The sequence below is a fragment of the Castor canadensis genome, chromosome 1 (genome assembly GCF_047511655.1).
Source record: "Castor canadensis chromosome 1, mCasCan1.hap1v2, whole genome shotgun sequence".
NCBI lineage: Eukaryota > Metazoa > Chordata > Mammalia > Rodentia > Castoridae > Castor > Castor canadensis.
In genome coordinates, this window is record NC_133386.1 from 133636363 (window position 1) to 133649777 (window position 13415).

General features: G+C 35.5%; 1 protein-coding gene across 2 annotated transcripts in view; it reads left to right on the plus strand.

Annotated features, from left to right (window-relative positions):
- The window catches only part of Pgm2l1 (phosphoglucomutase 2 like 1), a 56389-nt gene that overhangs the window by 14882 nt on the left and 28092 nt on the right, over positions 1–13415 (plus strand). The window contains exons 2-5 of one of the 2 annotated variants that reach the window (XM_074082994.1): positions 5866–6023; positions 9084–9251; positions 11168–11274; positions 12337–12421. In XM_074082994.1, the coding sequence (XP_073939095.1) occupies positions 9129–9251; positions 11168–11274; positions 12337–12421 (315 nt within the window). In that variant the 5' untranslated portion in view covers positions 5866–6023; positions 9084–9128. The remainder of the gene's footprint in view (positions 1–5865; positions 6024–9083; positions 9252–11167; positions 11275–12336; positions 12422–13415) is intronic. The other variant, XM_074082992.1, reaches the window with a different exon arrangement.

The following is a 13415-nucleotide window of genomic DNA, read 5'->3' on the forward strand; positions in this document are numbered from 1 at the left end:
TAAACTTTTTTTAACAATGGCTAACCCCCAGCCAAATACCCTTAGGGAGAGTTGGGTGTTCCTGATCTGTCTCAGTTTCATGGACAATGTAAATATTATGTTGTAGAAATCCTGGATTCTGTTATTTCTTAGGAGAGTGTTGTGTTTTTTGTTTGCTTCTCTGTGTAAACAGGTAATTAAATGGTTGGGCTCAAACTACAAACTCTATCTCTTCAGAGCCTGTTCAAATCTCTCTCTCTCTCTCTCTGTTTCTGTCTTTCATTCTGTCTCTCGCAGTGCAGGTGATCAAACCCAGGGCCTCATGCTAGGCAAGCACTCTGCCACTGAGCTATACCCTCCCTCCCCCAGCCCTTGGTATTTGGTTTTGTTAACTTGTTTTTGTACTTTGTCTAGAGTTTATAGTTGTCATCTGTGGGAAGTTATATATGATTGGAGTTTACTTGTCCCTACAGAAAGTAAATGGTACATAACTTCTTAATGCTATTTAAAATTAATTCTTTTAGAGGTGTGGCTCAAGCAGTAGAGCACCTGCTTTGTACATGTGAAGCCCTGAGTTCAGACCCCAGTCCAACTAAAATTAATTCTTTTTCTGTTTGCTGGTATACAGAAAAACAATTAGCTTTTGTATATTGATGTTATATCCAGATGCTCTACTATATTCTATCACTATTTCTAAAAATTATTTGTTATTTTGGATTTGTGTGTCAAATCATTTCATCTGAAAAATGTTATGTTCTTCTTAAAAGAATTCATATACTTTTTGTTCTTTTTCTTTTTGCTTTATGATTTAGCTAGGGCTATTGTTTTCGTTTGTTTCTTTTTTTATCTTTTTCTTTTCTATTTTTAATATAGCCATCCATTATCTGAATCAGGAAGTTCTTTTCTTTTCCTGGTATTCTAAGATAAATCTAAAACTAGTAAACATCCAGTATGTATTTCATTTTTTTAAAACTTGCAGTGCTCTGATACTGTGCTATAAGAACTATAGTTGGTTTTTATCCCTGATACACTGCTTCTAAAAACCTTGGAATTTCTGAGTTATAGAGTAGCTTTTATTGTTTGTAATGATCCCCTTTCATCACATCTGAGTTTGTGCCAATAAACTTATGTGGAGCCCCTAGATAGCCTTAGAAGAGGGTGGGTTATCAGAATAACCAAGTAACTAGAGGGATGGACTGTAGATTTCAGCTTCCCAGCAATCTCTGACCTCTGGGGAGGGGAGACCAGGAGACTGGGAATTGAGGTGCTGAACAACTCTTGAGTAACTGGATCCAAAGAGCTTCCAAGTTGATGAACACAGCAAAGTGCCAGGAGGATGGTGTGCTGAAGAGAGAATGGAAACTCCTTCCCCCACATGCCTTGCCCTATTAATTTCTTCCATTTTTCTGTTCCTAAGTTGTACCCTTTATAATAAACTTGTAAACACAAGTAAAGTGTTTTCCTGAGTTCTGTGAGCCATTGTAGCAAATTTTTAAACATGAGGAGTTGGTCATGAGAACTCTACATTATTGGTCTATGGATGATTGTTAGGAAGTATGGGTAGCCAGAACTTGTGATTAGCACCTAAAGTTGTAGCAGTCTTGTGGTACTGAGTCCTTTAACTTGAAAGATCTGAGGCTAACTCTGGATTGATAGTATCAGGATTAAACTGAATAACTGAATACTCAATTTGTGGCTAAAAAAATGGAGAATTGTTTGGTGTTGGGAAAGACACCACATATTTGTTGTCAAGAGAAAAAAATCTCATAGGTGTATCTTAGAATGTCTGGCACATAATAGATACTCAGCAAATATTTATTAAATAAATGATTTTATTTTGCCCATTAGCTCATTAAGACCTTATTTAAATTTTTACATGAGCTATGTTATGATTGGAGCAACTAGATATATAACTTCATAACTGTTATTAATAAAACATTTAGTTAATTTAGAATACTTAGTAAACATTTGACTATTTCTAAATTTTTCCTTTTGTTTTTAAGATTAAAATGAATGTTTAAGTTGTATTTTTGGGGGACTGGTGGAATGGCTCAAGTGGTAGCATGCCTGCCTAACAAGCATGAAGCCCTGAGTTCAAATTCCATTACTGCCAAAAAATAAAATAAATAAAGTTGTAATTTTTTTAAACAAAGTATGGTCAAAGAGTTGGGATTCTGTGAGTGGTCCTGCCTCTAACTTTAGACTTCAAAGTTGGCCCCTTTAATCCACAGAATTGCATTTCAGTGATCCATTTACTTGTGATAGAGTTAGGGTTTAGTGTGCTTTTACAAGAGGAATTTCCAAGTTATTGCGCTTCTTGTTTGGGTATCTCAGAGCTTTCATTACCTGATGTTTATCTTTATCTTCCAGATACATCTGTACCTGTACCTATAGCATCTTTTTAAAATTTTAAAAAGAAAAAAGCATTTTACTATTGGTAGGCCTGGCACATTATCCAATACTGAATACTCTTCAAATATTGCCAAATATAGATCTGTCTAGAATAAGCTTGGCCAGACAAAGATGTCCTGGAGTGGCTCCCAAATGTACTCCTAGGGTGACCTCTATAAGACTCTAAGACAAAGTGTGATCTTGACCTTAACCCTTTAAAACCTGTGAGGGGTTAGGAGAGGAAGTACTAGATGTTTGGTACCAGTGAGTGGCCAGGTACTAGATAGGACTTTCGATAGGACTTTCCTAAATATAAATGCATTCACATGTGTGCAGTCGCAAGTATGGTCACAGGCATGAAACATCATGCCTTTATCAGTTATTTATATATGAACTTAACATATTAATATAAGTTAATGCAAAAATTGAACTATAATTTGACATCCATATAAATATCTTTTCTCATTTAGTTTTTTTCAGTAAGCATATCTAGTTCCTTTCCTGTTAGTACAGTACCCTTAAAATTTGTTTTTTTCTATTTAATCATATTTCTATATGTATAGCGTTTTCAATTCTGTGTAATTTTTAATTACTTAAAAATAGGACATACATACACAGATGCAAAAGGTATTTGACTATATACTGTCTCAGTTGTTTTCCTATAACTATTTTAGTTTCTCTATCCAGAGGAACTGTTGTTTTGTATATATTTCCACAGATATTTAATGTGTCCCTAAATGTAAATAGTAGTACACAATCCTGCCACTGTTTTGCCCTTTGCTTTTTTCTCATTTAAAATAGTTTTATCAGTTTATATATAGAACTGCTCCATTGTCTATGCAAGAGCTGGATAATATTTTACTGAATTGGTATGCCACATTAATTGCTAGTCTTATGGATGGCCATTTATGTTCCTTTTTTCCTTCTTTTTTTTTTGGCAGTACTGGATTTGAACTCAGGGCCTCACACTTGCTAGGCAGGCACTGTACCATTCTAGCCACTCAACCAGCCCTCCTTTTTTTGTTTCTATAATCTGGATAGTGTATCTAGTGCACAATCTTCACACACATGCTAAGTGATCTCTATGGGATCAATTCTTTGAAATGGGATTATTGAGTCAGGTTTTACACATCTAAAATTTTGATATATGTTGCTAACTTACCCTCCAGAGAAGGGGCACCAATTTATTTATCAAGAAAAGTCCCCTCTCCCAAATTATTTTTTCAAAACATTTTTACTAGCATATATTAATTGTACAGGTATTTCTATATATGCTTTCAATATACCTCGGTTAGGTTCATCCCCACCATCATTGTCCCTCATCCCCTATCCCCTACTTAAAATGACTTTGGCAGGTTTCCTTGTTCTATTTTCATGCAAATATATAAAGTACATTGACCATATTCCCCCTCCTTTAATCTCTCCATCCCCCTCCCCCCTACTACTAACCATCATCTAACAGGACCTGTTTTACGTTCCTGTCCTTCATTATTTAAGCATATTTTCATTGTTCAGTGGGGTTTTGCCATGGTGCTTCACCTGTGACCATATTGTACTTTAATCAGATTCACTAACCTCCTCTATTACTTCCTTCCCCTTTCCCTCCCACCCGCTTCTGCTCAACAGCTCTCAGTGCAACTCATTATGCCTTCTTCCTACACAGATGGAATGGATTTCAATATTATTCACTCTGCTGTTTTCTTTTCTTCTCCTTCTTCCCCCTCCCTTAGTCCCCTCAGTCTCACTGTGTGTACATATGTATATACATATACATACATATATATACATGTATGTACATATATATATGAGATTGTGTTTGCATGTGTGCATATGTTTATCTTTTTGGATCTATCTTCCACATATGAGAGAAAACATATAACCTTTGTCTTTCTGAACCTGGCTTACTCTGCTTAACATAATGATCTCCAGTTCCATCCATTTACCTGTAAATAACATAATTTTGTTTTCTTTTTTTTTTTATTATTGTACTGGGGGCACGTTGTGACATTTACAGAAGTTCTTACAATATATCATAGTTGAATTCACACCCTCAATCACTCTCCTTTATCCCCATTCCTGGAATAGTTTTATCAGTTTATATATAGAACTGCTCCATTGTCTATGCAAGAGCTGGATAATATTTTACTGAATTGATATGCCACATTAATTAGCTAGTCTTACTTTTCCCTTTATACACCTATGCACATAACATTTTCATCATACTCACCTTCCTACACCCTTTCCTATGCCCTCCCGCTTCCCACTGGTACAAACGCCCAAGACAGGTCATGTTTTGCCTTAATCTTTTTTTAATGTTTTTGTTTAAAAAATGACATTTTTATTTGTTTCAGATAGTTAATACTGGGTGTTTCCTTATGATAGTTGCATGTATGTATGTATTATAGCCCAAATTGGTTCTTCCCCATTGATATGTTTCTAAATGTCCATGTGTTGTATATCATAAAATATAAATGACATCATGTTAGTCAGCTTTCTTTCACTGTCACTAAAACCTGAGAGAGTGTAGGGTGGAAAAGTTTATTTTCCTCACAATTTTGATGTTTTAGTTCAAGGTCATGTGATCTGTGGTGAGACAGGGCATCATGGAAAAATCATGTGTCAATTAAAGACCCTCACCCCGTGGTACCTGCAGTAGGTAAGGAGAGAACGCCCGTTCTTTCCAAAGTGATGCTTTCCTGAAACAGAAGCTGAGAGCCTATAAATATTCATGTGGGAAAGCACTTTGAAGACAGCACAATACTGAGTGTGCTGAATTTAAGCATTACCAGTGTAAGGTCATAGTTCAAGAAGGAAAGATGGCAACAGGACTGCTTCAGGGGCACTTACCTACCTAATTTCATTTTCATTATTGCTAAATAATCCATTGTGTATGTATGTATATGTATGTATCTCCATCTCTATATCTATCTATCTATCAATCAATCACATTTTCTTAATCAATTCATCCGTTGTAGGGCATCTGGGCTGTTTCTGTAGCTTGGGTATTGTGAATAGTGCAGCACTAAACATGGGTATGCACTAAGGTGTCTCTTTTGTATACTGACTTGTATTTCTTTGGATATATGCCCAGGAGTAGTATTGCTGGATCCTATGATAGGTCTGTTTTTAGTTTTTTGAAGAACTTCCATGCTGCTTTCCATAGTGGTTTTACTAATTTACATTCACATCAACAGTGTATATGGGTTCCTTTCCCCCACATCCTTGCCAGCATTCTTTGTTGTTTGTGTTCTTGATGATAGCTATTCGGACTGGAGTGATGTGAAATATTAATGTAGTTTGTGTTGCATTTCCTTTATGGCCAGGGATATTGAGCATTTCTTTCTTCATTTATTTATTGGCCATTTGTACTTCTTCCTTTGAAAATTGTCTATTCAGTTCATTTGTCCATTTCTTCATTGGGTCATTGGTTCTTTGAGAGTTTAGTTTTTTATTTTCTTTGAGCTCCCTATAAATTCTGGTTTTAAATCCCTCCAGTACTAGCTCTCCAGTGGCACTCCAGTTTATTCATCTCTACAGTGGTAATAATAATACTGCCAGTGAGAATGCTGCAATGAACAGTCTCGTATGTATAAATATTTTGTTCATGTGAAGAGAAATTATTGCCATGGATTGAAAAATTCATAGACCAAAAGGTATGTATAGTTTAAAATTTGCTACATTGCTACAAAATCACTATGAAAAGACCACCTTGATTTACAGCCTCACTAACTATATGATGGCGCCATGTATGCTCTACACATAAAAAAATACAGTCAAGTTTTGCTACTCTTATGCTTTTTTTTTTGCAGTACTGGGGTTTGAACTCAGGGCCTACACCTTGAGCCACTCCACCAGCCCTTTTTTGTGATGGGTTTTTTTCCAGATAGGGTCTCACTGAACTATTTGCCTGGGTTGGCTTCAAACCATGATCCTCCTGCTCTCTGCCTCCTAAGTAGCTAAGATTACAGGCGTGAGCCACTGGTGTCGGCTCTTATTTTCAAACATTGACCTTCTCCATCTAAGTCTCTTTTACCTCTCTCAATTTTGGTGATATCTTAGACATTAGAATAATATGTTTGTAACTGAGATACTGTTACTGTTTAGAATTTCCTGTAAATAGCTATTCATATTTTTATGTAGGCTGTGTGTGTTAGTTAGTGTGTGCCACTTATAAAACATAAACTCCTTGAGTCTAGGAAATGTGTGTGTGTGTGTGTATAAACATCCATCAATTTTAAGAAGATTAAATTTTGAGTTAGAATTTTCACGTCTTCTCATTAGTTTGGTTATGTACTTTAATTTCCATTATAATCAGAAAACTTTTGTTTAAATTATGTAGTAGTGTTTTATGTCTTAAGTTTAAGTTTATGTCTTATGTTTTAAGTACAAATGCACTCTAATATTTAGCACCTTTTAGGTGCCCTGGTTTATAATTCTGAATGTTCATTATTATTGTGTAGACTGTAGATGTATAAGGTGTAAATAGTACAAACTCAGTCCACACTAACCTTGAGACAGAAGTTGTGTTTCACCCTTTTTTTCTTTTTTTTATTATTCATATGTGCATACAAGGCTTGGGTCATTTCTCCCCCCCTGCCCCCACCCCCTCCCTTACCACCCACTCCGCCCCCTCCCTCTCCCCCCTACCCCCTCAATACCCAGCAGAAACTATTTTGCCCTTATTTCTAATTTTGTTGTAGAGAGAGTATAAGCCATAATAGGAAGGAACAAGGGTTTTTGCTGGTTGAAATAAGGATAGCTATACAGGGAGTTGACTCACATTAATTTCCTGTGCGTGTGTGTTACCTTCTAGGTTAATTCTTTTTGATCTCACCTTTCCTCTAGTTCCTGGTCCCCTTTTCCTATTGGCCTCAGTTGCTTTTAAGGTATCTGCTTTAGTTTCTCTGCGTTAAGGGCAACAAATGCTAACTAATTTTTTAGGTGTCTTACCTATCCTCACCCCTCCCTTGTGTGCTAAAGCTTTTATCATGTGCTCAAAGTCCAATCCCCTTGTTCTGTTTGCCCTTGATCTAATGTCCGCATGTGAGGGAGAACATACGATTTTTGGTCTTTTGGGCCAGGCTAACCTCACTCAGAATGATGTTCTCCAATTCCATCCATTTACCAGCAAATGATAACATTTCATTCTTCATGGCTGCATAAAATTCCATTGTGTATAGATACCACATTTTCTTAATCCATTCATCAGTGGTGGGGCATCTTGGCTGTTTCCATAACTTGGCTATTGTGAATAGTGCCGCAATAAACATGGATTTGCAGGTGCCTCTGGAGTAACAGTCTTTTGGGTATATCCCCAAGAGTGGTATTGCTGGATCAAATGGTAGATCGATGTCCAGCTTTTTAAGTAGCCTCCAAATTTTTTTCCAGAGTGGTTGTACTAGTCTACATTCCCACCAACAGTGTAACAGGGTTCCTTTTTCCCCGCATCCTCGCCAACACCTGTTGTTGGTGGTGTTGCTGATGATGGCTATTCTAACAGGGGTGAGGTGGAATCTTAGTGTGATTTTAATTTGCATTTCCTTTATTGCTAGAGATGGTGAGCACTTTTTCATGTGTTTTCTGGCCATTTGAATTTCTTCTTTTGAGAAAGTTCTGTTTAGTTCACGTGCCCATTTCTTTATTGGTTCATTAGTTTTGGGAGAATTTAGTTTTTTAAGTTCCCTATATATTCTGGTTATCAGTCCTTTGTCTGATGTATAGCTGGCAAATATTTTCTCCCACTCTGTGGGTGTTCTCTTCAGTTTAGAGACCATTTATTTTGATGAACAGAAGCTTTTTAGTTTTATGAGGTCCCATTTATCTATGCTATCTCTTAGTTGCTATGTTGCTGGGGTTTCGTTTCACCCTTTTTTTCTTAATATTTGATTCTCCAAAATAGAAAATTCCACTTAAGTTTTATTTTTATTATAATTTCATGTCTGTTTGAAATCTGCTACTCTTTATGTATGTATGTATGTATTTGTTGGTGCTGGGGGCTAACCAAGGCCTTGCATACATAAGCACGCACTATATCACTAAGCTACACCCCGTCCCCAAATCTGCCACTCTTTTGTGAAGCATTGTTTTTAGCCATAGATATCCTTAAGACTTATAAGTTAAAGTTCATGCTAATGAAATACAGCATTCTAAAATATGGGTGTTGGTATGCCTTGCCTCTCAAGCCGTGTTTGGATTTTAAGAAAATTCAACATGACACACTTGACACCTAAGACCTTCTTGTGGTCAACTCATGCTGTAGATAAGTTGAATGGTTTTCTGTGTTTTTAAAGAATAGTAAGGTTTATCTGTTTATTTTGATTTGCAGAGGTGTAGGTAGTATGTTTTCCTGGCATTTATCTAGTAGCTTCCATATATCTTTTTAAATTTAATGTAGATTCTCATTAAATTGGTGTCATTTTTTACTAAGAAGTTTATTTTGGATCCATAGCTCTTAACTTTATCAAATTTTTGAAAAATATTTCAATATGCTATTTTTAAATGGTATAAAAAATCACTCTTTGGAGGCTGGTTCCTTTGGGGACTCAGAAAATGGCAAATACTGTTTTTATATTACATAATTAAAGTAAATAGCACTGTGGAATCTGTAGTGAATATAGAAACCTTGTGATAGATCCATATTGGGCCCTCAGAAGGGTTTGATATTAAAACTCTGTGATCCCAATTAAGTTTTAGCTTTTCTTACTTTTAAATAGAATCCCAAAACAAAAGAGCAGATTGAAAATCTGTTACGGAATGGGATGAACAAGGAGTTGCGAGATCGTCTTTGTTGCCGAATGACTTTTGGGACTGCAGGACTTCGATCTGCCATGGGGGCAGGGTTTTGCTATATTAATGACCTTACAGTAATACAGTCAACACAGGTAAGTATTACAAACTATTATATGTGGACTTTTTCTCACTGCAATGTTTTGCTTTCAAAAAATATAACAAAAAAAGGCATTTTGTCTGGGAAGGTACATTCATAAGTAAAAAGTGTAGAACAAGTTCTGACCTTTGGTCTTGCCTAAGACTTATCTTCAAGGTCATAGATTATCTTTCTGATTAAGTGTTATTTTGGTTAAAATTGTCAACTTCTTGATAATGTTACTTTGCATTTGAAACCAAAAAATGAATATTGACATGTCAAATTAGTACAAAGAAACAAACTTAGAAAAAGATGATTACTCATCTTGGCATATGGCTATTTATAAAGTTAACCAGAGTATTTAGAAAATTTAGCTGAAAATATTTCACTTAAACATAGTTTTCCATATCTATTTGAGAGTTGCCATTTATATAATATGATGTAATTTATCTTATTTTTCTCTATCTTAATGCAATATATTTTAGAAACAAATTGCTTCTCTTCCCAGTGAATCATCCTTACCACTTGAAGGAACTGCACTTTTGAGGCCAATAATACATTTAGTATAGTGGAGATAATTCTGGATTATAGACTACCTCAGTGGTCATAATTCTAACTGAACTCCCAAACAGTAAATCCTCTTTAACCTTGTTTTGAAAGAATTCTGTAAAGCCAAGGGCTAAGACAGGGGATGGTGAAGAAGGGACTGCAAGATGGCTGGATAGGTAGGATATGTGCCACCTTCCCTACTGCCTCCCCATCTGCTTTCTAGTCCTCAGCCAGAAATGCTTTTCATGCAGTTTTTTGGGGGGTGGTGCTCAGGACGTTGTGCTTGCTAAGCAGGCATTCTACCACTTGATCCATGCCCTTAGCCCCTAAGTTTATATTTTTATTTATGTATAAGATTTCATTATAAGCAAAACCAAATGGAATCTGATTCTTAAATCCCAGCTCTTTTCAAACTGTAGATATTAAGGGATAAGATAAGATCGGTTCTCACAGCAGAGAATAATACAGGACTGTGTAAGGTTTTAGGACAGTGTATTCATTAGAAATAAGTTGATGCTAGCCCATTTGGGCTATATTAATCTCTCTTTCTCTGTTTCTCAATTTCTCATAGTGAGAAAAATAGTGGGAAAAATAATTATACTTGAAAGACCTATGAACTACAAGTCACTGGGGCCTCATTTGGTGCTGCTACTTAGTTAGCAGTGCCTACCACATAGTAGGTCTTCAGTAAATCAGAATAACTTAGTTTTAGTTGAATGCATGGCCTTGGGCAAGTCATTACATGGAGCTGCAATCTTTCTCTGCTACCTCTTTCTTAAGAAATATGCAGCTATCTTAAGAATATTCCAATGAAGGACTGTATTGTTGATTTAAAGCGTTTGTCATAAATAGGTCAAATCATTTGGTTAGCTTGGATATTATGATTTAGCATGGGCGGAAGATGTTCAAAATTCTGTTCTCTAGAGCCTCAAAGCAAGAAATAATTTCCTTGAGCTCTCCTAACAATTTTTTTTTAAATCTTACTGATTCTCATGTCTCATCTTTTTTTCACTCATGATTCATATATTGTATTGGATTCAGTGGTTACTAAATTGATATTTCTATAATAATAAATATTTCCCAAAATTTAGGAAATGTTTGTCATCGCACATTTGTGGATGGAGCATTATTGCTCCCCCATTTCAAAGCATGGGCATAAAGGCAGAAACCAGTTCCCCAGGAGACAATAAACTGCACACCTGCAAAAATAAGAGATTTTAAAGTTACAAAATACACGCATTGAAGCTGGGAACATAGCTCAGTGGTAGAGTTTTTCTAGCATGCTTGAGGCCCTGGGTTAATCCCCAGTACAGAATAAAAAGGAGAAAGAGTGAAGATGCAAACATTCACTAGGAACTAATCTTCTACATTTATTTGCTTCAGGGAATGTACAAATACCTGGAGAGATGTTTTTCAGACTTCAAGCAGAGAGGCTTCGTTGTTGGGTATGACACTCGGGGTCAAGTAACTAGCAGCTGCAGCAGCCAGAGGTATAATGTTAATTGTTTCAAAGATTAAATTGGAATGGAATAAAACATTTACAGTTCTTTTGTTTGCTAGTAGTAGGATTTATGAAATAGACATTCAAATAGAAATATGATTGCATGCTAATGTTTATTTTAGAGTTGAAATAGAAGAAAAAATATTTCAAAGATAAGCTTTAGATTTTACAGAAAGAGGACTAGGGCATGGCTCAATTGGTAGAGCACCTGCCTAGTAAGTGTGAGGCCCTGAGTTCAAACCCCATTACCACCAAAAAAATTACAGAAAAAGGTATAACATAGAACATTTGGAATTATGTCACAGCTTGTATTATAATTTTAGTATTTTTGCTAAAGGTACTGGGTAGGAGTAATTATGTAGCTTGCGTTGTTTTATCATAATCTTTTTATCTAGTTTTAGGGTATTTTCATAATTGATAGTCATGATATATTGATATATTTTCAGAGGGTAATTGCACATATTTATTTTTTATTTCACTTTCTTCCACTTTTGTTTCCTTTGCAGATTTTATTTCTTAGTTAAAAAGCCATCGAAAGATGTTCGAAAGGAAAAGAATTGTAATGTTATTTCTGTTCATTGTAATGTCATTTCTGTTAAGCTCCTTTTAATTTTTTCGGGGTTTTTGTTAGTTTGTTTTTTGTTTTGTTTTTGGTATATGTGGTGCTAGGGATGAACCCATGGCCTTGCACATGCTTAGCAGGTGCTGTATCATTGAGCTGCACCCTTTTTATGAAAAGTCTTATTTATTTAATATTTTCAAGTTGGCACATACAGCTTAAATAATCAGTGACTATAAGAATTGGTTGCCAGGTATGGTGTCACATGTCTATAACCCCAGCACAAAGGAGGCTGAGGCAGGAGGATCATGAGTTAGAGGCCAGCCTGGGTTATATAGCAAGACCCTGTCTCAAAAAAAAAAAAAAAGTGGTATGTGGTGTGTAAAGCTACTATATATTCAGAGTAATTGTAATATGAAACATTTATTATGTGGAAGGTTGATTTTTTAAAATTATAGTTAACTAAGGACTAAGTTACATTCTTTTTTTCAGGCTTGCTAAACTCACTGCTGCAGTCTTGCTGGCTAAAGATGTTCCTGTTTACCTTTTTTCAAGATATGTTCCTACACCTTTTGTAGTAAGTGTATTGTGTTAGTGATGATTCAGTTTGCTGGCCTTGAAAAATTTTCTAAGATCAACTAAGATTCGAATCTTTATTGTGCATATGGTTCTGTATTGAGTGATATTTGGAACCAAACGAAGGAAAACAAATTTTACTTTGAGTTTATCTTCAGCTCAACATTTGTTGAACTACCTAAGAACTTGATCTATGAAAGTTGACAAGTCATGGGTGGACTCTTCTTTCAGAAATTGATTTATTAGGCAGATAAAAATGATTACACATAGATTTGAACACACTGTTAACAAGTTTGACCTGGGTTGTGTGCATAAAAAATCCTATGTTCAGTGATGCTAGTATATACTTTATTACTAAGCACAATTACAAAGGACGTCTCAACAAATGCCGAAGAACTGCTTATCAAGCCATATACCTGGACCCCAATGAAATAAAATTAGAAATAAAAAGTCCAGAAACCTGTGTTTAAAATTTTAAAAGCACAGTCATAAGTAATTCCTTGATTAAGGAAGATACCATAATGAAGAATGAGAACGTGTAGGCAATCCTTGCTTTGAATGGTGGTGCAGGGCCACAAAGGCAGCTCTGCAGTATTTGTGAAGAAACACCCCTTTTTGTCTTGGGAATGAGGAGCATTCCTTGATCTTTTATGAATAAGATCTTTAAGAGTACTGTTTTGCCTTATTGCTTAATGGAGTGAAATAAAGCAGACAGAGACTGAGGAAAAAGACAGTTATACAAGCTAAAACTATGCAAAGTGAACTTATAATCAATGGGCAAAATTACAGTCATATCTTGACAAAACATTAAAAACACCCTTACTCTTGGTTAAAAATGTATAGGGAAAGGGAAAAATGATAAAGCTAGTATTTGTTAGTATATTATAATTTAAAGCATTAGAAACACTAAGAACTAACGTGTTTTCTTTGTTAAAAATTTTATGAAGTTGGCCAGTTCCATAAAATGATAGTGGATGCATCAAAACTGATGAGAA